The sequence below is a fragment of the Anarrhichthys ocellatus genome, unplaced genomic scaffold (assembly GCF_004355925.1).
Source record: "Anarrhichthys ocellatus isolate YVR2014 unplaced genomic scaffold, GSC_Weel_1.0 scaffold14, whole genome shotgun sequence".
Lineage (NCBI taxonomy): Eukaryota > Metazoa > Chordata > Actinopteri > Perciformes > Anarhichadidae > Anarrhichthys > Anarrhichthys ocellatus.
The window spans coordinates 1,014,104-1,039,083 of NW_022280044.1; the positions used below are offsets into that span (position 1 = coordinate 1,014,104).

General features: G+C 40.3%; 3 protein-coding genes across 6 annotated transcripts; 2 read left to right on the forward strand and 1 right to left on the reverse strand.

Annotated features, from left to right (window-relative positions):
- Positions 1–722: 722 nt before the first annotated feature.
- Positions 723–8,501, forward strand: LOC116387086 (ras-related protein Rab-5A). Of its 2 annotated transcripts, none has more exons than XM_031853866.1 (6): positions 723–883; positions 3,685–3,906; positions 4,320–4,471; positions 4,713–4,835; positions 5,104–5,197; positions 6,077–8,501. In XM_031853866.1, the coding sequence occupies exons 2-6, from the start codon at positions 3,741–3,743 to the stop codon at positions 6,190–6,192; spliced, it is 651 nt and encodes a 216-aa protein (XP_031709726.1). In that variant the 5' UTR covers positions 723–883; positions 3,685–3,740; the 3' UTR covers positions 6,193–8,501. The 2 variants fall into 2 exon arrangements, with proteins under 2 accessions (XP_031709726.1, XP_031709727.1); XM_031853867.1 differs by having other exon boundaries at positions 3,688–3,906.
- Positions 8,502–8,735: 234 nt separating this feature from the next.
- Positions 8,736–17,574, forward strand: kat2b (K(lysine) acetyltransferase 2B). The gene is made up of 18 exons (XM_031853863.1): positions 8,736–9,448; positions 10,515–10,641; positions 10,737–10,882; positions 10,982–11,068; positions 11,183–11,364; positions 11,460–11,651; positions 11,857–11,960; positions 12,065–12,190; positions 12,890–13,023; positions 13,451–13,659; positions 13,748–13,874; positions 13,967–14,077; positions 14,527–14,670; positions 14,773–14,887; positions 15,022–15,052; positions 15,168–15,231; positions 15,323–15,407; positions 15,742–17,574. The coding sequence occupies exons 1-18, from the start codon at positions 9,248–9,250 to the stop codon at positions 15,933–15,935; spliced, it is 2,379 nt and encodes a 792-aa protein (XP_031709723.1). The 5' UTR covers positions 8,736–9,247; the 3' UTR covers positions 15,936–17,574.
- A 2,001-nt stretch (positions 17,575–19,575) lies between these two features.
- sgo1 (shugoshin 1) lies at positions 19,576–24,075 on the reverse strand. Of its 3 annotated transcripts, none has more exons than XM_031854183.1 (10): positions 23,967–24,075; positions 23,609–23,763; positions 23,216–23,424; positions 23,040–23,092; positions 22,886–22,950; positions 21,715–22,572; positions 21,477–21,602; positions 20,616–20,786; positions 20,179–20,299; positions 19,576–20,079 (listed from the first exon to the last, which is right to left on the reverse strand). In XM_031854183.1, exons 2-10 carry the CDS (start codon positions 23,751–23,753, stop codon positions 19,920–19,922), a joined length of 1,908 nt encoding a protein of 635 aa, XP_031710043.1. In that variant the 5' UTR covers positions 23,754–23,763; positions 23,967–24,075; the 3' UTR covers positions 19,576–19,919. The 3 variants fall into 3 exon arrangements, with proteins under 3 accessions (XP_031710043.1, XP_031710041.1, XP_031710042.1); XM_031854181.1 differs by having other exon boundaries at positions 20,179–20,368; XM_031854182.1 differs by lacking the exon at positions 23,967–24,075 and having other exon boundaries at positions 20,179–20,368; positions 23,609–23,861.
- Positions 24,076–24,980: the final 905 nt, after the last annotated feature.

A 24,980-nucleotide genomic window follows, 5' to 3' on the forward strand; every position in this document is an offset into this window, starting at 1 on the left:
GAGCTTATATATTGATCACATGTGTTTCTAGATAATGATTCTAGATGGGTGTTCATGTAATCTACATTTTTTTAGAATACGTCACAAAAGGCTTGTTTCACTTCCACTTTTCGCTGTGTCTTGCTCAAACATCACATCACTCTTACCTCCAATGTACTTGTGTATACATACATATATACATACATTCACGCATATATATATGCATATAGATACAATGCATGATAGTACCATATATACTGTAACTCTAATATTGCATGTATGATACTATACTTTATGAAAATTAAATAGTTTAATAAGGTAAAATCATTGATCTGTTCGCAACTTTGTGTGATGGGGGTCAAAAAAGAATGGGTCACAAGCAAAGATGGTTGTGAACTACAGCTTTAAACATCAGTAGCTTGTTTATTATTAATAACAAAACCTGCCTTATCTAGACATACATATTGATCTGTATTTATGGACACATCACAGTGTTCTTTGTATCCCACCTCAGTTTTGTTCCTTTTTATAAACGACATAAAGGCATATTTATATCAAATACCAATATCAAATGTGACTGTTTAACAATGCAATATTATCAATATATATAATTGTGCAATACATATTAAAAAAAACAAAGGTGCAGTTATTGTTATCATCATCAGAAAGTCATTTCTGGAGCGCAGGCGTGCTGTGTGACGTGGCACGAGGGGGGCGGAAGAACTTGTTTGTGTTTTGGTTCTAAGGGGAAGTTGCGAGAAGAAAGAAAGAAAGGAGGAGACGTGACGGGGTTGTTGAAATTATTTTCTTGGTTTCCCAACACCACCCCACCACAGTGTCCCGGGCTCCTTGTGTAAATACTACAGCAGTGGTATCTAAAGTCCCAAACATCGTCGGCTCTCAGGTAGTGTACTTGACATGAATCTACGAGTTGTGGTGTCCAGCTGACGAGCTAACGCTCATCGGGCACTAACGTTGGCTAGCTCTGTGGCTAGCTGCCTCCAGCTAATGTCGGAGATGTTTGATAGCTAAGGGAATGCAGAAATGCAGGCCTTTGTCACGTCTTGCCGAGTACAACTGTTCCTCTTTGTGTTGCCGTGGTGCCGTTAGCAAGGTGCTAGTGAAGTCTGGGGGTTGCCAACAGTTGACTGTGTGACGGCTAACAGCTAACACTAAATGGTTGGAATCATCAGTGGGTGGAATGCTAATAGTGCTAGCAAGCTAATGTTGGTGCTTATTATTTGAGGGTTGTCTACTCCCCATTAAATAACTTAAGCAAACCAGCACAACATTTCATTTTGATAACGTTTTCTAGCCATACAACGACTATCTTGTTAACCCACCGTATTTGTTTTATGCGTCGTTGTTAGCTGAGCGGTTGGGAGGCTAACGCCAATGTTATTGTCCAGTTAAAAAGCTATGATTGGCTAACAGCAAGTACGCTAAACCAACTAGCTAGACAACAAAACAATTTGAAAACTGCCATCCCGTCTGAGATCAAACAGATGGCTGGCTACAGCCAACAGGAGTAAAGTGTGTTTACAGTCAACTAACGTCAGTCACATATTTAGTGAGCATTGCAGTGCGCAGCGTTTGTTGACAGTGTTTTTACGCAGCAGTTCATAATGCATTGTTGTTTTCTTCTTGCTTGTCTGCGTTTAAAATAATTATTGTAAAATATTCTTGGTTAAAGGATAAATGTCGGACCTAAGTACCTCGGAAACGATCTCTCGGGTCTGGTTTATTCAAGAGGAAATTGTTATTCCTCCATTCCTGATTTTTTGGGGTATTTTAATACAATGCTTTGACAGGTGTTTTTGAGCAAAATCCCTCCATATGTTGTAAATAAATCAGCAGATCCTTTGGTATTGCAACATAAAAATAATGTCTGACTATTGAGGCCATGAACACCCCACAGAGAACAATATAACAATTAGCTACTATGCTTTTTTTTTTTTTTTTGCATAGCCATTGTACTGTATTGCATATGTGAGTATGATAAGGTATCTGTGTTTTTGTTAGTACGCATATTATCTATCTCCTGGATAAGGAATTGGTGGGAGGGTGAACACGGTGAATGATCAGGGATAATATTCAACAGATCATGTTCGGGAAACTTTTTGGCAAATCGGACAACACATTTACCTCTTGACAACAGCCATCTGTTGAACAAATTAGTCAGCAGTTCGATCCTAAGTAAGTTACTAAGCAATGCATGAATGTGTGGCATGTATCCATACAGACCTTCTTCCAAGTGATGTGGGTGAGTGAAACTCTGGGATTCTTTACAAGGTCTCCTTTGATTTATGGAATTGTTTTTGGTTTTGGTGGCGCTTCCTCTTTGATAATGTCGTATGTAAAGTCAAGGAACACTTACTTGTTTGTAACTGAATGTCAACAATGACAGTTATATTTAAATGCATGTTTGAGGTGCTTTAACCATAGAGGTAATTGGCTGTATTGAAATGACTTTTAAACATCATTTCACAAATTTTATTTACTTTTTTATAACTGAAAGACAAAAAGCAAGGAATTATAGCATACATTGTGAACACATTTTGATAATATTTGAATTCAATCGATGCATAATTTTAATGTAAAGTTTTTTTTGCTTTCAGTCGTGAAATTTGCGACATTTTCTCCTTTTGCAGTGAAAAAACATGACTAAAAGGATGCTACAAAAACTGCAGTGTTGTTGTGGAAGTTCTGCAGAAGCCAGCTCTGTATATATGAAATATATGAAACTTATGCAAAAACTTGTAAAATGCAAGATGTTAAAAAGTGTGATACTACAGGGCTAAAGCTTCAATTTGTAATTTGAAAGTAGGGGTGTGAAATGCATCACTTTCACTAAATTGGCTCTGTTTTCAGTTCACATGGTTGTTATTGACAGTTTGACAGGTGGGGCTTGAGACTATCCAAATGTATTAATAATAGAAAAGAGAGCGTCTCAAACTATGCTGCTGTTACTCCAATACATAGATATATCCCAAAAATATGAATTAAGGACTTGACCAATAATCACTAAACTGATCCATTGTAGTAAGGTGCTTAAAGTAGAGCCTCCATATTAAGTATGTGCAGTACTACTAATACCCTGTTATTAGTCTAGCTCTAGTTTGTATTATTTTATATATTTTTTTCAATTTTGTTTTTATGTATTTCTTTATTATTTATTATTTATTGCATGATCTTATTCTAAATAGACCACAAATTGTCACTCCCCTTATTTGGCAAAGTACACCGATTTATTATTCTATAGTCTTGTTGAACTGCATCTAAACATCTTAATGTTTGGATTCTGTTCTCCCAATGTTCTTCAGAATTCTAGAAATGCTCAATATCACATGTTGAGTAAGGCAAGCCAGTGAAAAGGCCACGGCTTAGACTTGTATACTGCACAGTTTGAGTAACATAGTCTGCACCTTGTTCACTTACGCCATGTAGATTGGTCTCGCTACTTTCTCCCAGTGTTAACGTTTTGAATGCATTTTATACATGTCACCCTTTGGCAGATCAAGCCAATATCTCTAATTCACGCTGAATATTACCGTATTTCTTGAAACCACCACTAACTGCTCGCACAAAATAATAACTCTCAGTAGGTTTTGATTATTTTGTCTTTTTGCACGGAGTAATGCGTTCAACATATCTTCATTACTCGTCCATCGTCCATAAACTCTTTCTTCTCTTGCTTTCTTGCAGCAGAAGTCCTGATAGTGAGGTTTGGCACACAGGACACCGGGGGATCTGACTAGGTCATGGCCAATCGGGGAGGAGCTACGAGACCCAATGGACCCAATGCGGGGAACAAGATCTGTCAGTTTAAGCTGGTGCTCTTGGGGGAGTCAGCTGTTGGGAAGTCCAGCTTAGTGCTCCGCTTCGTCAAGGGTCAGTTCCATGAATTCCAGGAGAGCACGATAGGAGGTGAGTTTCATATCAACAAACCAGGCTATTGCTCATGGGCTGCCAGTTGGTTGTGATGCAATTATGTGATATTTATGACAGGTGCACTTCCTTAGAGCCAATTGGGTGCTTTGCTATTGTCACGATTGTCACAAAGAATTTGTAGAAGTAAACCATTTTATTTTATAGTCAGGATTATGACCACATTCGTAAAGTAGCCCCTGAATTGAGGGACAAAAGTCATCTTTTTCACTTCAGCTGAATTTTTGTTATATTATATTTGATGTGTTTATTTCGCATAATGGGAAAACGGACAATGCTTTGTTTTCATATATTCATGACCTGTAATGTTTACACAGCATTATAAAACATATTGTGTGTAAATATTCATTATCTAATACTCACTCCCTCCTCACCTTATTCTGTCTTTTCAGCTGCCTTTCTCACCCAGACGGTGTGTTTAGATGACACAACAGTGAAGTTTGAGATCTGGGACACTGCAGGTCAGGAGCGTTACCACAGTTTGGCGCCCATGTATTACAGAGGAGCACAGGCGGCCATCGTGGTCTACGACATCACAAACGAGGCACGTTTATTCGCCCCTGACGAACTTCTTACGTCTTACTTTCACTATTACAGTTGTACAGATGATACTTACCATAATCATGCCCTCAAGATGGAGTGAGTAATTACTTCAGAACAACAAGCTGTAGTTCAAATCCAGCTGGTGGCCGATATGGAAATGTCAGATTTTGAAAGGAAATCTCTTTTTGAAGTTACTGATCACATGAAGGTATTGACAGATTGCACTGTTCTTCTATTTGTAGGAGTCTTTTGCGCGGGCAAAGAACTGGGTGAAGGAGCTGCAAAGACAAGCTAGCCCGAACATTGTCATCGCTCTGTCAGGCAACAAGGCTGACCTAGCCAGCAAGAGAGCTGTTGACTTCCAGGTCAGAGCAAACAAACAGCTGTCTTAACACTCGGTCTTAGTTCTTGCATTTCTTGTGAATACTGATCTACTACTTCTCCTCATGGATATCTTGGTTTTGTCTTTGTTTGGTTTAATGTTATTACATCCAGAACGTATGCAACAAGTGATTAGTTGCATTAGTCTTCCCTACCAGGACTTGCAGTCTCTATACCACCATCTAATTCTTGTTTGTTGTCACTGAATGCATGTCATATTGAAAACTCCTGGTGTTGACGTTGTGTTGACAGGATGCCCAGTCCTACGCAGATGACAACAGCTTACTTTTCATGGAGACATCGGCCAAGACATCTATGAACGTGAATGAGATATTTATGGCTATTGGTGGGTAATTATTGACACTTTATTCATAGATTTTGACAGTACTTTTCCAGAGTGGTACAGATATATAGATGTATAGTGATACAAACAACCCGCGTTACGGCGACTAACGCCTTTTTTCTCGTCAATTTGCGACGTCCCCTGCATAGCCAGGGGACGTCCTCATTATACGGGCTACTTTGGAAAACACCGGTGGCAGCAACATGACGATCTCGCAGTAAGCGTTTATTTTATAAACAATTTAATTAAAAAACAATACATAGGCTCGATAACACATGGGATTAAAACATATTCTTCCTTAAATTATCTTGGTGTATTTCGTTGAATAAGAGTGCATTTAAGTGTCTAGTAAAACAGTTTATCATCATTGTTGCTTGTCTTGATAAACCTTTCAGTGAAACTGTAATTACATAACAATAAATACGGTCAAAAGTTCTAATCAGTCAGAAATATAAATGTATGAATATGAATAGCTATTTACAGACTGTGTGGGCTAAAACACACAAGAAGCCTAGTTATGTTTTTTTTTTCTCTTTCTGAAAATATATAATGAAATTTGCTCCTTAACATCTGTCTGACAGTAATTCATCTGCGTATATTAAATAGAATTGCCTATTTATTTAGACATACAGCACAGGCCTTCATCACATGTTTTTATGATATTACGCTGCCTTTTTTTCTACTCTGGGTTGCTCTCCTCCCCCTTTTTTCTTTTTCTACCATGTGTTTGCATCACTGTATATACGTAGATAGGCAGGTATTAATGAATCCCACTGTTATTTGACATGATTTACATTAAGTTATTCCATTTTTAATTTATGCACCCTGCAAAGTTAAAGTTTCTTTTATTGTTGTTAATTTTTTTTTTTTTTTCCCCTACAGCAAAGAGATTGCCGAAGAGTGAGCCACAGCCTCCAGGACCCAATAGCGGGCGGAACCGGGGAGTGGACCTGACAGAAGCTGCCCAGCCAGCCAAGGCTCCGTGCTGCAGTAACTAACGTGAAGAACGCCTTCCTTCCAACCAACCTGTAGAGCAGTAACTAATGCGGCAGATGCCCTGAATGCCACCGCATTAATGCAATGTGTTGTACTCTTATCTCCAATTCTCTGATCTGCGAAACGATGAGCTGTGCCCCCCCACCCTCTTCAAGTCAATGGTATTACACTGATTTCTCCACATGGCTTTGCCACTTTCCCGCCATCATGGTTCTGCTGCTACCTGGTTAAGCCCCTTAACAATTCTTTCCTGCTTTCTGCTATCCAGCTTGTTACATCTATCAATTCTTATTGATCGATTAATGACAGCAGATACTAGAGACATTAGTGTTCCTTGCCTTCCATTGTCAACCTTCTTCACTTGTAGATATGAGTTTCATTTAGAGGAAGTGGTTACTTCCCTGTTTTTGCGATACTTTAAGACTTTACTACTGCATTTCTAATACCAGTCTTCTGTTGTTGTTTTTTATTATTTTGTTACTTATTGTTCGCTATGGTAGCACAAACCTATATACTTACATGGCCTAAAATAGAAAAACTAAAACCCGTTTGTCTGCAGTAGCACAGAAATTGGTCTATTAGAGAAGAGGTGGTGTATTCTTGTGAATCTAATAAAGATGGAAAGGCAGAGAGAGAGAGAGAGAGACACACAAACCCTAAGCTCCACACCTCTCTGTCACTTGGACCCTTTTATCTTAAAGTTAGAAAACATTTGTAGACCGTAGTCCTTTTAGATTCTGCCGCCTGTCCATGTCCTTTCCCCCACTAAAACCTAAGTAGCACGAGTGAACATTATCTAAGGCTCTATTCTGAGCCATGCCTGCTTCTAGCTGTCCCGATTGGCATTGTGCAATGTTTCACAGTATTTACTCTGTGACTTGAGTGTCTGCAAGGACCAATGCAGCGCAGCAAAAACCCCTGTTACACCCAGCTTTCTCCACAACAAAGCACATGTTCCTCTGAGGGACACATCAGTGTCACCATCTTCTGATGCAGTGTCCCTTCATACATCTTGTGTAGACCCGTCCCTGTGGTTCTACCGGGGTCTCTTGGTTTCTGTCTTTGGATGATTTAGTGTATGCAGATTACCTTTCCCATCGTGTTAATATTGCTGGACCGCTGCTGGGTTTGCACCTGGTAAAAAGCGACGGTGATGGTAGTGAGTTGGGAGTTGCAATATGTAAGGCTGCTTCATAATCACCTTTGAATCATAATTGTTTGCCATCTTCTCTTGTTTAGGGAGTGCTTTAGACACAGTTGTGTGTCGTGTGTGTATACAAACTGGGCCTGGGCTGGCTGGCTGATGACAGATTTCACCCATAGACTCACACAAACACACACACACACGTGCCCATTTATGTGTGTGTGTGTGTGTTTGAACACACATTTGCACATGAACACACACATTACATTGACTTCTTCGGTCTCAACTCAGACCTAAACATAATTGTACATAAGCGCGCACACACGCACAGAGTCTGTTCCAACTCTCCCTCACTTATGTTGAGAGCACACTTTTTTTCCTGTCCCGATCCCTCACTATAATGTTACACATAGCGACACATGCACAAACACACACACACATGCATACATATATGTGATCAATAACTCTTTTTACAGGTCTTACTCATGCCTTGCACTAATGATGCTCATGAATATATCTTGTCATAATTACAGCCAGTGTGATATAAATATATATATAAATATAAATATATAAATAATATACTGTAAATAGGGTGTTGCAGTGTAGTCTACCTTTTTTCGATTTACCAGTGACAGGACTAATGCTTGCTAGGGAGTTGTCTAGATAATCATTAAAAAATACTGTACAGTTAGCAGAAAAAAACAGCTACAATCTGGGTTTGGAGTTTTGTTGCTGTTCCTTTTTTCACACAAATGGTTAAATCATAATTAGTGGTGGTCTTATAAATGTATGTAGTGTTATTAACAAAAAAATGAAATTGCATTTATTTAGTCGTCTGTCTTGTATCTTTTTCTCAAAAGAAAAAAAAATAATATCCAAACATTTTGGTTTCTATTTTTTTAACATTATCTCTTTCTTGCATTTCACTAATTATTTTGTTGTTGTATAAGACTTGTCCAGCACTCTTCCCTGTTATTAGACCCGACCATCCAGAAACACTTGTTGTAAAAGCTCTCGAGGAGTCGGACACAAATACAATACGGATTGATTAACCAACTGTCTGCCCCTTCATAACAATTCAGTAACCGCGTGACGATATTGTAGGAACAGTGTAACAACTATCAGCTGGCACGATGGTGATTCATGAATAAATTAATTAACAAATTATAAGGATGCAAATTGTATGTTTTCTTTTTGCCGTGAACACTTAATTGCAGCCAGAAACATTTAAATGCAAGCATTTGACAGTTCTGGTATGTAATGACCAAATAAACACTGAAATAAATGTGATCATTTATTATTGTAATCTTGCTGTGTGTATGATGCTGAGATATGTTTTCTTCTTCATGTTTGGTTATTATAGGTCATGACTTACTGTTTATTTCTCCTCAACGCCTCTCAACTTGACATGGAATTGAGAAACACTTTTTTATTCTTTAGACATCTCTGACCTTTAACCATCTTTCTGCAATAATTGTCAGAATCTGATTAGATCCCATGATTTATTTCATTCAGGGCTTTTAACGAATTGTTACAACAATTTTGTATTTTTAATGATAATTGTAATACTATTCTATAAATGACTAGGTATTTGTATTCATGTTGCATGAAATTACCACTATTCACCAGACACTGTGTGCTCAGACATGGATCCGCGTGACAATACACATTTCTTCTACTACATTTGACCTTGAAATTTTGCTACGAACGGTTGCATTTTGTGACCTCTCCTCTCCGAGTTGTAGTGGATTTGGCCTATCCCGGTTGAGTCCCCTAGCGGAGGAAAATGGGCCTACAGTGAGAAATTGAAAATAAGGATGAGCGCCATGTCTGATCCTCCGCTTGTGGAATAGAACTGACGGCAGAACGAATATTTCCCGGGCCGGGGGTCCTGTCGGGGTTCCGTGTGAATCATGGCCGACAGCGCTGGGATTCAGCAAGGTTCGCCGGCCATCGGGGCAGCGGGCCTGGTTCCGGCCGCTCCTGGAGCCGGGGGGACGGAAGGCTCCGGCGCCGCTGGAGGATCCGCACGTATCGCCGTGAAGAAGGCGCAACTCCGCTCTTCACCTCGGCCAAAGAAACTGGAAAAACTCGGAGTGTATTCATCCTGCAAAGTATGCTGTTTTTTTTGCAGCTGGCTGTCTTTAAAACACAGCGGTTTGTTTATTCACAATCAATCGTATTTCACGGGTTTGGTTGCAATAGTTTACAAAATGCAAGCGCAGCAAAGGAAGCCATTGCCGCACTTCATTTTTTTTTTTTTTTCATTTTGCATGCACGAACCAATTATTGTAAGAGCGATATTAATAATCCAGTCGATGCAAGCGTTATTGTTGCAGGACTGTAATGTAGGGGTCTTCCGGCTGTAAGTTGTCCACTGTATGTACAACGTTACTATGTTTCTGTCTAGGTGGGGGGTCGGTGAACGTAAACATTGGCTTGGCGCTCGTACTTGGGAGTAGCAGGCTGTGTGCACAAGGGCTGCATCCCAGTGTGTGTGTGTGTGTGTGTGTGCGCGGTCTCAGGCTTCCCACTGGACTGATACAGTGCCCCCGTGCCGACTGTCAACGACAGTGTTAAACAGAGAGGATTTTTTATTGTTTTTATGCAGTATATCATCTGCAGAGAGGGACGGGGTCTTTGTTTTGACAGGGTGACAGCTGCTGGAGGGGCGGAGTTTGTTGTTGTTTCAGGCGCATGCGCAGTGTGGCAACTCCGGCTGCCGCTGACAGGCCTTCTCACCCCACCTCCTGATATTGTACATAGTTGGTCGAAACAAATCTATTTTTCTGAGCGGATTTGTCAAGTTTTAAAATGTATTAACGCTGCTAAGGCCCATTTACTGTATGTTTAGTGCCTGATATATAGCCTACTGTTTACTTTAATGGCACTGGTTAAAAATCAGATAAAGTATGCAAGTGACTGATAACAGCAACTCCACCTGACAGTCACAAAGCACCATAGCCAACTTTACAAACAACAAATAATTTCAATTTCGAAAAACAATTAATCTATGCTTTTTTTTCTTCCAATATCAATACAACTTCAGCGTTTTTTTTATATTCACTCACTATAGAATATGAATCGTATGTTTCACAGATCAAAAAGGTGGTTCATTTGAAGTGGGTCTACCCTCATCTGTATTCCTGCCTGTACTCATTTACACTGTGTTTTTCCTAGGCTGAGGGAGCCTGTAAGTGTAACGGCTGGAAAAGTCAAAACCCCCCTCCTACACCCCCACGGACTGACCAGCAGTCCAGCACAGTCAACCTGCAGGAGCCTTGCCGGAGCTGCTCTCACACCTTGGGTATGTCAGCAAGTCTAGGAAAGAAGCTACAGCTGATAATAATACCAAACTGAGTATGGGATATACCATTTTAAAATGTATTCTGTCCCCCCTAGGTGATCATGTGACCCATCTAGAAAATGTTTCTGAGGAGGAAATGAACAGACTTTTAGGTATTGTCCTGGATGTGGAGTATCTCTACACATGTGTTCACAAAGAGGAGGATGCTGACACTAAACAGGTCTACTTTTCCCTCTTCAAAGTAAGCCTCGTGTTCTACAATCAAAATATACAAACACAGGATTTTACAATTGTGTGCAAATGAAAATTTCTTCTCTCCCTTTTTCTGCATATTGTTCAGCTGTTGAGGAAATCCATCCTACAGATGGGTAAACCGATGTTGGAAGCACAGGAGAGTCCTCCATTTGAAAAACCCGGCATCGAGCAGGTAATCACATGTCTACCATGAGCATCAACGGCAATAAAAAACAACAACACTACTCAACACAAATTGTTTCATCGTGTCTGCTTTCCCTTGTATTTATATTTTTGTTTCAAAAAGGGGGTGAACAATTTTGTCCAGTACAAATTCAGCCACCTGCCCTCGAAGGAACGTCAAACCATAATGGAACTGGCAAAGATGTTTCTCAACCAAATCAACTACTGGCAGCTTGAAACGCCCTCTCAGAGACGACAGAGGGTTCTTAATGATGATGCAGCTGGATACAAAGCCAACTACACCAGGTAGCAGCACTAACCAGATGTCCTGCCAGATATCCTGTTAACATGCATCACACCTGTTTACAGTCATAGTTATTTATCTGGTGTGCTCGTTATAGATGGCTCTGCTACTGCAATGTGCCTCAGTTCTGCGACAGTCTACCCCGGTACGAGACCACTCAGATCTTCGGACGGACGCTGTTGCGTTCAGTGTTCACTGTGATGAGAAAACAACTGCTGGAGCAGGCAAGACAGGAAAAGGACAAGTTGCCGCCTGAAAAACGCACACTCATCCTCACACACTTTCCCAAGTAAGAAAAAGAAACTCTGAGATTAAATACAAAGGGATACACCACAACCTTAATTATCCATTAAGACTAGAATATAGAGCCGCTTGCTCATGCACTACACATGCATGGCCATCCTCAGTATCAAACTACACAGTGAGCACTATGCATGCTTGACAACCATCTTTGAAACAGTTAAATTGTGGTTGTTTTCTTTTCTTTGGCTCAGGTTCCTGTCCATGCTGGAGGAGGAGGTGTACAGCCATAGTTCTCCGATCTGGAGCCAAGACTTCTTGGCAGGAGCTTCAGGAGGGCAGATAGCTATCCACACAGGTAACAGACACCCTCGCAGACACACTCTTCAAGCTAACTTTAGACACTCGAAGAACTGTCACTTGAGAAAATGATAATAAAAAAGTGTCTCTGTTGCTCTGTAGTTATCAGCGCGCCCCCTGTGGCCAGGCCACTGTACTACAGCACCAGCCCTGTGTCAGTGGACCCATCCACCTGCGGCAGTGTGAGTCCTGCCAGGAAAACAGCTTCTGCACTGGAGCCAAACCCAGGTATGACAGTCAAACCTGTAATTACTCATACGGTTACAGTGATTCCATGTCATTACATAGCATCTCATAGTAAACAGTGAGCACTAGGGAAGAGTTAGCTTTGTGTTTTACATTTGTTTATGTGTTATTGTGGCATTTGCACCTGAACCTTCTTAGCTAACAAAGATTCATCGTCCCCATCCGACTATTTTAATTCTATCTATTGATTCAAAGAAATCTTATTTTTATAATGGAATGTCCCAAAGTTTAAACTAACGCATTTCCTTAAATACTTATTTGAATCTTGGCCTTAAAGGTGTACCAAGAAACAGAAGTGAAAAACACCCCAGAAATGCGCCTAACATACTGAAAGCAAGGAAGAATGGGAAAATAAATAACTTTAGCGATTACAACTGTTTACCCCGCAATGACATGTCAAAATGGCTGCTGTGAAAAGGGCCTATTGGAGATGAGCCCATAGTAAGCTAACCTTAAATGCTGGGTGACTTCTTGTTTGTATTGAGATACAGTACTAGACTACTGAGATGTTTTAAAAGAGACATTTAATGAGGAAGATAAACTAAGATAAAACTAAATTCATCCTGAAGAAATTTCTGTGCAGCAGTTGCAAAACAAAGTGTGAAGAGTGCCAAAATATAGATTGCAAATATAAAAGTCTTAGATAGCTATACCTTCCTCTGTGTCCATGCATTATCACAGTTGGAGAAAAGCGTAAACCCACTGAGCCTCTCCCCCATGAGGAAAGCAAGAGACCTAGAGTAGTGGGTGACATCCCCGTGGAGCTCATCAATGAGGTCATGGCAACCATCACCGACCCTGCCGCCATTCCAGAGGTAACCAGTTCCCATTGACTTACAGTTAGAGTTGGATGAAGAAAACGTTATCTTTATTGACGTCAAACACATTTTTAGCCTAAATATTGATAAAACACGATACTGTTTTTAAATTATCATTTTGCATGTAATAAAAATAATGTTATTCATTTGGCAGGAAATGTATTAGATAAAAGGAAGAGAAACACATCTATGTTTGACTACATTTGAGTATCTCCCTCCTGGCATTGCTTGATACTGTTAATGATCTACTTGTAAGTCCAAGATCCATGATAGTTTCAGAAACAGTGATGTGCAGTAGTGCGGAGTGGTGTATCGTAATCTGTTCACACTTAATGAAGACAATGTATATCAATACCTCTGATAGAGACAGTGATGAAAGGAACAAAGGTGATCATCATTGTTTAATACCTTCCTTCCTGTGCAGACCAGCCTGCTGTCAGCTCACTCTGCACGCGATGAAGCTGCTCGTCTAGAGGAGCGCAGGGGTGTGATTGAATTCCACGTTATTGGTAACTCCCTGAACCAGAAGCCCAATAGGAGGATCTTGATGTGGCTCGTCGGCCTCCAGAATGTGTTCTCTCACCAGCTGCCTCGCATGCCCAAGGAGTACATCACGCGGCTGGTCTTTGATCCGTGAGTGCAACCGTACTTAATCATCACATTCAGAGATGTGTTGGATGTACATTTTGACTAAAATCTCTTATTTATTTATTTTTTACAGCAAGCACAAGACGTTGTCACTTATCAAAGATGGCCGTGTGATCGGCGGGATCTGCTTTCGAATGTTTCCATCGCAGGGCTTTACGGAGATTGTCTTTTGTGCTGTCACCTCCAACGAACAGGTCAAGGTGAGAGCACGTTCTGTTTGTTAGCTTGGTGAATTCATGCTGTCTGATTGGTCAGTTTTGACCTTTGCCTTTTTTTGGCTGTGCGGTTGCAGGGTTATGGGACCCATTTAATGAACCACCTGAAGGAATATCACATAAAGCATGAAATCCTCAACTTCCTCACTTACGCTGATGAGTACGCCATTGGCTACTTCAAGAAACAGGTAACATGTTGTGTCCATTAAAGTGCATGTAACATTCATGTAATACTGTGGTGACTTTGGTCACATTCTCTATCCCACTTCTCTACTGAACCATGTCTAAATAAAAAGATTTAAATGATCTGCAAAAACAAAAAAAAACGTTTCAATTTAGACAATTTGTCCAGTGTAAAAAAACTTGTTTTAGGATATTGTTTTGAAATTTGCTATTTCTGATACTGCTGCAATCTGCTTAGTTTCAAACTACTGACACACAAGTATAATTACTATCACTTTGCAGCATTTGTACTGCTTTTCACTGACTTTTACTTCCATTTTTTGGTCTTTAAAGTATCATAAAGAATATAAATCAAGAATGAGATGGGGGATGCTTTGTAAGTGGGCTCATTTTTGTAATGGTATGATTCAGTGTATGTACAGCTTTAACAATACAGAAATATCTTCCCTCTCAGGGTTTCTCAAAGGATATCAAGGTTCCCAAGGCCAAATACGTGGGCTACATCAAGGACTATGAAGGAGCCACACTCATGGGCTGTGAACTCAACCCCAGCATTCCCTACACAGAGTTTTCTGTCATTATCAAGAAGCAGAAGGAGGTGTGTGTTTTTGCATTTGAATTGTTTAAATGCCTTCCTTCTCTGTTTTTGTCCCTGCACTCACTATCCTTTTTATTCTCATTTTTTTATTGTCTCCCTCAGATCATCAAGAAGCTGATAGAAAGGAAGCAGGCTCAGATCAGAAAGGTCTATCCGGGGCTTTCCTGTTTTAAGGAAGGAGTTCGGCAGATTCCCATTGAGAGCATTCCTGGCATACGTAAGTTACTCACAATATTGACTTCACAGTAGGCAGTATATCTTTCTCTTACACGACGTTAGGTTTGTATCTAACATTTATGGATGTCTTTAGTATGATATATGAGGTTAATTTGAGTTTCTTTATATCAAAAGGTGAAACTGGCTGGAAGCCTGTGGGCAAAGGGTGAGTGTGACTCTACTGTACAGGATTTGAATTTAGCAGAGTGCCTTACCATTGCTTCACCCAATGACTTGGCTTATTCATTTGATAATGTTTTCTGTTACTTACTGTATTTTAGGAAGGAACTGAAGGACCCAGATCAATTGTACAGCACTCTGAAGACCATCCTCCAGCATGTGAAGGTGAGGATTAGGCACACACGTACCCATTATGCAGTGTTCTTTTAACACATACACACATTGTATTCTTACCAGACTGATCGTTATGTCTTAGAGTCACCAGAATGCCTGGCCTTTCATGGAGCCAGTGAAGAAAACAGAGGCACCCGGGTATTACCAAGTCATTCGCTTCCCCATGGGTATGTATACAGCATACAGTATGTGTCTGAAGTATAAGAGGATTTAAAGTGGAACACACTTACCAATAGGCAGACCTAATTATTTACAATAATTAATTAAAACTGAGGCGTAAGACATTGCAGATGAGGTTCACAGGACACATCATCGGGGCAGATGCATGCTGGGATTGAGGCTGTGTCCTCTTGAATTTTTAGATCACAGCGCAGGTCTTTTGGAATAAGTACTTATAAATACTACGCATGTCCGTTGTGCATTAAGAGAAGAGCTCTTGGTTTGGTAGCGTACATATTCAATCAATGGTCAAAAATTCAAAATACTTTTTTTCCCTCACAGACCTTAAGACAATGAGCGAGCGTCTGAAGACCAGGTACTACACGACACGCAAGTTGTTCATGGCTGACATGCAGCGTATCTTCACCAACTGTCGGGAATACAACCCTCCAGAAAGCGAGTACTACAAGTGTGCCAATTTACTGGAGAAATTCTTCTACACCAAGATCAAAGAAGCAGGCCTCATCGAGAAGTAGAAGAGAGGATGAAGAAGTTTCTCCTCACCTTAACAAATGATGAGACTATTAATGTTGAAGGTTAGGTTATGGGTAATGCAAAAGACAGCTATATGCATGGAGAAGTGAAGAAGAACAGGACTACTGACTCTGGAGCGGTTAGGTTTCAGAAACGCGTATCTTAATTTAAAAGATGCGAACGGGTCTCAGATCAGCACTCTTCTGATGTTTGACGCATGCCAACCCAGATCCTGAATCAGTAGCTTAGACTGATATTAACACTGAAAGATAGGCCATAAGGGAAGGCCTCATTGAAGGCCTGCGAGACTGTTGCTGACATTAAGCAAAAGAAGCATTGTGTCTTTTTATTTCATTACATATCCCAAAGTCCCATGGAAAAACAGGGCAGTGGAATAGTGATATATTTTAACCGGGTCAGAAAACTTCCGTTATTATTTTTGTGGTAGACATTAAAAGGCAACAAAGATTGACAGCTGATTGGAGATTCACTCCCTCCATCTCTTCTCTCCTTTCTTTTCATATTTTCACGCCCTGCCTTTTTGAGTGTCTGCCTTTTCCTCTCAGTTGACTCAGGTAGAGTTGTGAAGAGCAGTAACCACATCTACATTGTATTAAGTCATTACACAAGTGTTACCTGTGAGGAACGTGATGAAGAGTTCAGGTTTTCCTGTCTATTTAACTTCTTTCCTGTAAGCGTGCCCGGCGTTAATGAGGTCAAAGCTTGTCTGTGATGAGTTCATCCTGCCAAAAGAGGAATACATACTTTAAATATGTACAGATTTGAATTATTTTAAAGCACTTATACCCACTGTATATTTTAAATGTGTACATAACATATATTTTCTGTTTCAGAACAAAAAACAATCTTCTTTTCCCCAATAAGCCACATAGGGCAGTTTGACTATCGAAATGCACTTTTATTAAGTATTTGTTCAAATATTTTTTTTTTTTCAGAATTTGTTTTACGCTTAAATTACTGCTGTTCACTAAGGACTAAATTCAAATACCTAGAGTTTATTCTTATTTATGTTCTGTAATTTAAAAGAATTATGCTTAAGACAAGGTCTTAATTTATTCTTTCTTATTTTTGTCCTGCAGATGGAGATTGATAACTTTATACTTTGGAGATATATGAAAAGATTGTGCAATACTATGTAGTTTTCCTGTTTTGTAAAAAAGTGTTTGTACTTTTCAAACTTTAGGAAAAAAATACATTTTTGTAATATGTCTGGAAAATTATCTCATGCTCTTTGTACAACTGGTTTTAATGACATAGTATTAGCCTATTTTATAGACTGAATAAAACAGAAGTGAGGCTATTTTAGTGTCTTGTAGTTTTTCAACTCAAGGATCCTTCATCTGTTGCAAGACACTACACAGCTCTTTATTCTTTCATGTCTGGTAAGGGAAACTGTTTTACAGTCATAGTATAGCATGTCGAAAAAAGTCAAAACCGGTCATAGCATGTCGGAAAAAGTCAAAAACGGTCATAGTATAGCATGTCGAAGAAAGTCTAAAACGGTCATAGTATAGCATGTCGAAAACAGTCAAAACCGGTCATAGCATGTCGGAAAAAGTCAAAAACGGTCATAGTATAGCATATCGAAAACAGTCAAAAACAGTCATAGTATAGCATGTCGAAGAAAGTCAAAAACAGTCATAGCAAGTCAAAAACAGTCATAGCATAGCATGTCGAAAACAGTCATATAAAAGTAATTTAATCAGGAGAGACTTCATTAGAATTTCAAAATAATTTATTACACATTGTACAAATTTGAATAGTGCAACGTCTTTGGCGATGGGACACCATCCTGAAGGAAGACAATCAAGGGCTGGTGATGTCGGATAAGGCATAATCCCGCTGAAGTCCCGCCACTGGTCGTGGTGTTGATGAAGGGAGCTGCTGCAGTTATAAACGGTCATAGTATAGCATGTCGAAAAAGTCCAAAACGGTCACAGTATAGCATGTCGAAGAAAGTCAAAAACGGTCATAGTATAGCATGTCGAAGAAAGTCTAAAACGGTCATAGTATAGCATGTCGAAGAAAGTCAAAAACGGTCATAGTATAGCATGTCGAAGAAAGTAAAAACGGTCACAGTATAGCATGTCGAAAAAAGTCCAAAACGGTCATAGTATAGCATGTCAAAAAAAGTCAAAACCGGTCATAGCATGTCGGAAAGTCAAAAACAGTCATAGCATGTCGAAAACAGTCAAAAACGGTCATAGTATAGCATGTCGAAGAAAGTCAAAAACGGTCATAGTATAGCATGTCGAAGAAAGTCAAAAACGGTCACAGTATAGCATGTCGAAGAAAGTCAAAAACGGTCATAGTATAACATGTCGAAAACAGTCATATAAAAGTAATTTAATCAGGAGAGACTTCATTAGAATTTCAAAATAATTTATTACACAGTGTACAAATCTGAATAGTGCAACGTCTTTGGCGATTGGACACCATCCTGAAGGAAGACAATCAAGGGCTGGTGATGTCGGATAAGGCATAATCCCGCTGAAGTCCCGCCACTGGTCGTGGTGTTGATGAAGGGAGTTGCTGCAGTTATAAACGGTCATAGTATAGCATGTCGAAAAAAGTCATAGTATAGCATGTCGGAAAGTCAAAAACAGTCATAGCATGTCGAAAACAGTCAAAAACGGTCATAGTATAGCATGAGGAAAGTCAAAAGCGGTCATAGTATAGTGCTAGGGTGACAGAACTTCTGTTCGAAGAGAGAAGCCGCCCCTCCCTCTCGCCATGTGCTTCTCAACCGCCTCCAAATCAGAACAGCTGGTTCATGTCAAAATCAAAAGGATTTATTATCCCACAAACGCAACAACAGTTACAAACCGAATCACACTATTAATAATTTAATGTTCCATGAAATTGAGGCCCAATCCGGGCAACCCGGCAGACTAGTTTCTGGCCCATGGCCCGCAGAGGATCTGAAGCTCTCCCCCAATTCACAGCCCTTCTGTCCCAGCAAAGTCAGGTAAAGTTTCACGTTTCACATTTTTCTCCCATTGATCAGCTCAGCGATTGGCTGAAATCCGATAGGCTCCTCCTTGGCCTACGACCCGTTTGTCCAGCCTCCTTCTTCCTTAAAGCAGCACACACCAACATCCTCGCTTGGCCATCCTTCACTCATTCATATGGGCGTATCTGGAAACCCTATCTGACCTAATACAGTTTAGCAAATCTTCTTCATAGTGTTCAATACATCTAACGACTATGCTTTTTGGTTTAAACTTCTATAAGTAAAGATACTGTAACATACAACATCCACCACTAGGGGTGCTATTGAACTTTAATTCCTCGCAATAGCATGTCGAAAAAAATTCAAAAATGGTCTTAGTATTGCTTGTAAAACTAATAGTAAAGCACGTCGGAAAAAGTCAGAAATGTAGCATAAAGCATAGTGTCGAAAAAGTCATATGGTATGTCATATAGTATGTATTGTATCTCAAAAACTGTTTTTTGAGATACAATTAAGGGCCTTAAATGTCATTAAATTGATTTATAAACTTTTATACATTTAAGACCCAGCGGACACCCTGACTTCATTGCCACGCTACTACAGCCATTAATATAAACTTATATATAGTTGCAAAAGAGAAAATTAGGAAACAGCATTTATTGTCAGATAATACAGTAGAATATTACAATTAATGAAACATTAAAATATATTAAATGACAATAATATGAAGTAATTCAGGATATAATAAAAATAGAACTAAAGATGCTGACAAATAGAATTAGCCATCTTCATAAAATAACCATTAATACATTTACATAGAGATCATGAGGAGAAAAGCCAGACGTAAGCTTTGCAGCCAACAATTAAGCTCTACTGATCACAGTTTTTCATCAAATAATAATAAAAAAAAAAATACAATATTGAGAGTTAAAAAAAACAAACTTGTCAGTCAAACCTAAGAAATCACATTAAAACGGACAATACCAGCCAAAACTCCACAAGGTAGCTGCATTCAGCGACATCCAACAAATGACTCATTGTATTTATCAAATGGCTGCTGGCTGCTAATTGAATTCCTTGATTTCTGCACAGACCTCCTGCCAGACTTTTGCTTGAAAATAGGAGAGCAGAGGAACTGCACGTCTGTGAACTTGTCTCCACGCCGAAGTTTCCTGTCAACACCACAATGTGATTGTTGAGCATTCAAGCAGTTAAATGTGAACATATCTGAAATCGTTTACACTAAGAGCAGCATCAATATGTAAACTTACGCATTTAGCGTGGGTTCCTTGTAGTCCACCACCATGGTGCAGCGCCGCTTGCGAGCAGGAACGGGGGTGCCGCATCGGGCATCGGACGGCCGTGAGCCACCATGGGAGAATTTGCGATAGGCTGCAGGGGACAGATTGGTCACATCACACAGACTCAAGCCCCGCCCTGCTGTCCTTACACCAAGCCCACCTGTGGAAACGTCATGAAAGATGTGATCCAAAAGCAGGAAAAAGAAAACAGGGGTGTGTATTCATGTGCGCACACGAGTGAGCAACTCAAAGACATTGCCAGGAAGACTGGAACGCATCGAGAAGTGACAAGGCGATGACGATGCGATCTGGCCACGCCTCCCAAGTGCCCACTGATGTGACAAAGCAGCCGTATTGTGAGTTTGTGTTTTCGACAAGCACATTTAATAAGTGACAAGTAAACGTACGTTTCTTGCACATCTTGATCCTCTGGGGTGTTTGGTGAGGTAAAAGAGGAGGAGCTTCACCAGAGGAGTCGCCGAAATTAGACAGGACATTGTCTATTCTCATCATCTCCACTTCAACCAGAGGGCTGACAGGCAGCAAACAATCCTTCTCCTTAACCCCTCTTGGAGGCTCTGAAAAAACAGGATGAACAAACAAATTACAACAAGCAAAAACATTTACTCATGTGCAAAAAAGAGCCATGAAACAATTTACTAAACAATTTAATGGCACATCTTTGTTAAAGATCATACAGTATCCAACAGTAAGGACACCAAGAGAGTAGAGGATAACACCAAGCAAGATTTTTGGGTTGCACTCAAGAGGCTGTGCCTCAGGAAAGTTAAAAAAACATCATGCAGGAAAATGTATAATGTGCTATATATTTTGTCACTTTTATGAGATTAATTAGTTGCTGCAGACCAAAATTCATTCATTCAGCAGGAATATGGACTAAAACCACCTTGTCTGACTGGCCAACCTGGATGTCTATAAAGTCTCTATTGATATTGCACGAGTTAGCATTTTTGCACTTACGGTTCCCTCATCTTCCCTGAAAAAAAGTTCTATGGTGTGCACAGGCTTGAGATGTTTTTATTTGTTGCTCTACGATATAAAACACACCAGTAAATACCCCTCTCGAGAATTTTGAAGCTTATACGCGTCTTAAATAAGGCTGTTACTAATAAAGTGGCCAAATGAGACTACAAAACATCATTACGTTATCTAGTTCGCCTTCACAGCTTTGTGTATACTCACGCTCATGCATTACAACCCGAGAGCTATAATTATAATGCTCAACGTGTTCCGGACCATTTACTCACCGTGGTGACTTTCCCGTCTCAACAACGCTGAGTCAGGACTGTTAGAGAAGCTGGAGTCAGGGGAGTAATGAGCTTCCGTCTTTTCAGGCTCTACAGCCTTAGGACTTGAATCCTCATCTCTGAAGACTAGAAAACACAAAATAATTCATTAAATTATTTAACTAGAACCATCTTAACTCAAATAAACCACAAAATAAATATAAAGCTCAAGTTAAGAACAACAAACCCAAAAGCTCACCAGAGTTCCCTTGTTTTGGAGGGATGATTTCTTTCTGTCTGACGACTTTAGAGTGCCGGCCTCTACGAGTGGTGATCACGTTGGTCTCGTCGGGGGAAGTCTGTGCCCGTCTGCTCTTCTGAGGGACATAAAGGCTGTCCTCGGATTCAGAAGCTGGTGATGACGAGCTGGATTCAATCTGTTTGGAAACCACATCTGTAGCCTCAGTTTGAGGAGTCTCTTCGCCGATGGGCGTGGACGACTGAGTGTCCTCTGCCTTGGCCCTAAACGGTGTGAGGTGAACCGCCTCCTCACAATCAAAGTCAAATGTGTCATTAAAACCCAGTGAGCTGTTGAGCTTATTGCCCTGTGACGGAACTGCTGTTTGGGCCCGTGTGGCTGAGCGGTCTCGACTCTTGGAGCGAGTTCTGGGTTTGTGATTCTCCCAAGGTTTCTTCAATGGGGCCCGGTCTGGTTTGCGGCCTCTCTCTGCTTTCTGTGGAGCAGCTTCTGGTTTGGTTCGGGGCTGCTGCTGGATTTTTTTTCTGCTGGGCCGCTGCTGGTTGTTGCTGTTTTTGGGCGGGACAGGTTCGGGAGTAGAATGGAGAAAATCCTCAGTTCCAACGGGCTCCACTACATCTGTTTCTGCTCCTCGCTGTGGCTTATTTGTATTTTCGTAGTCACTGCGAATAGGACTTGCTATCAAAGTACCCAAGCCTGTGATGGGGTCACCCTCACTCAACGACTTCCTTTCTTGCACACGGTCAGACCTCCTCCTGCTGCTGCTGCTTCGATCTGCATGGCGACGTCTCACACTCACCGTAGATGGCAGCAGCATCTGCCTGTCAGATTGTTTATTCTTTTCAGAAGGCGGAAGGTCTGTGAAAAAAAGAACAAAAGCATTATCATTACAACAGTTTAGTTTTTTGGATACATGCAATAGTTTATTAAAACAGTGAGACCCGTACACAATAGCTGTCATGTCATTTTGTGATCTGAAGAATAGCCAATATTTAAATGTGTTCTGTTGATCGGTCTACAAATAAGACTCCTGGCAGAATGCTTCACAATTAGTTTGATTACTTAACTAGCAAAATGGTATAAAAGTACTCGGCTGACAAAGAAACTATTCTGGCTAATCCGTAACATTAATATTATGAGTAGTAGTAGTTGTGTTGGTGTCTATATATACCTGCACAAATTGGTGAGGATTTGGACACAATGGGCTTATCAAGGTTCTGGCTGGACCACTTTCTCCTGTAAATTGAGAGGTAATAGATCCTGAATCTCAGAACAAGGGATGTCCTCAAAGTTTATGCAATTCATTTTTGTTTTCAAAAAGTTACCTCGCTGAATCCACATGGTGTTTGGGTTCCACAAGGACGTTTGGAGCTTTATTCTAAATCAACACAGAAATAAATCAAATATAATTTCCTTTTACGAAGGCACACAGTAACATTACTTCGGAAAATAATTAGTTAGTTGATCAACAAAGAACAGACCACAGGTCTCCTCGGTGTACCTCTGCAGCACTCACTGCGAGAGCCTCCTGCTCCTTGAGCTTCTTCTTGAACAGAAGTAGGTGAAGAAACAGTGCCTGTTGCTCCCTTTTCAGCTGCAGGATCACTGCATTAGCCTGTCTCCCCTTTTCCTTCTCAACTTGCAGGGCAACAGCCAGCTCCTTGTTGTTCAGCTGGACACCCTTCAGGATGGTGTGAATGGAGTTAACCACTGGGAGAAAACACGGAATGGATGTTATTTGCTTGTTTGGGATAAAACGTCATCTGCATTTCAACATCTCGCCTGCATCTGGCAATGTCAAGCACTAGTATGCTACATAATTGTGGGGAAAGTCCTACACGTCATCTGAGCTGTGATTGTTAAAGCGATAGATAAGCATGGCCCACTTCCTTACCACTGCTGTTGTTTATAATTTTGGACCGTACTCTTCTGGGGGCTGAAGCACGAGCCAGCCGTTTGTTCCTCTTTTCCTTCATCCTCTCCTTAATGTCCTCCAGACTCTGCTGGAAGGACTTCTTCTGGACCCGTTCTTTCGCCATGGCTCAGGATCTATGATTAGTTCAAATGTTTGCTTGGCGTTGTCCAATTTATCAACAGCGTAGCCTGCTGATACACCTCAGCAAAACAAACGACTAAGCTAATGTGCTAACTAGGTTAGCATGCTATTTAACGTTAACGTATATCGATATAACCATGTCTACAGTAGTTGTAGGCTGCCGTCATGTTTGAAAGCAACCTAAAAGTCAACTTACCGACACGTGCAAACCACCAGGCTATTTGGTGTGTAGCTAAATGCGTTGTTGACTAAAGTTATTTAGCAACACAATCCATTTCAGCACATCACATCCGACTCTCTGCAGGTTGACTTTCGAATTTTGAGCCGCGGCTGTTGATTGGTGGGAATTTGAGACAACGTCACTTCCTTTGAGTGAAACTACCGTGCGCTAGATGGCGCTAATGTATAGCAACAAAAATAAAGAATGTACATTATCTTGCTCAGTTAAAGAGGTGTAACTGATTTGGTATTCATTATTCGTCTGCACATTCTGATCCTTTGAGAATAAACAGTAAACCACCACATAGCACAGCAGGTATCTAATTATACTTATTGCCGGTTCAATCAGCATGTTTTCACCTGTTGTCCTGCCTGTCTTTCTGTTTGTCTGTGGGAGGCAAACAAAGCAAAGTGGAGAACACTGACCACTTGGAAAGTGGAGGTCAGCTATAGTAAATTTCTTTCTTTACATTTTATTTATAATAATTCAGATAAGTACTTTTTTTTGGGCTCATTCCGCCCAAAAAAATCACTAATTGGGTATTTGTTTTTTTCAGAAACTCATTTGGCTCTTTCAAAGGTAGATTAAACTGTAGCTCAGAAAGCAAGTAAATTATTAGATGAATGCACATTTTTGAGCCAGTTTGTCTTATGACACTATGCTCCAGTGTCCAGCCTTCTGTGTTGTTTCATTTTTATTTTTTTTCACATCGGGCATACAGTATATACACTTGCCTTAATACATACACACAGCTTTCTTAAAGCCACCATGCTTCCATGCCGAAAGTAGGCTACACATTCCTTCCCTTCTCAGGTTTTGTTCAATAAATGTTCTGTAAATATTGAATTACACTGAATACCTCATCATGATCCCATTTACTTTCCCAACTCAACGTCAAACAGGCATGTATTGCTTGGCAGAGTAAAGAGGAGAAACTCACACCTGCATGGCATTGCAGCTAATGTAACATCCATTTGGACCTTCTGTCAG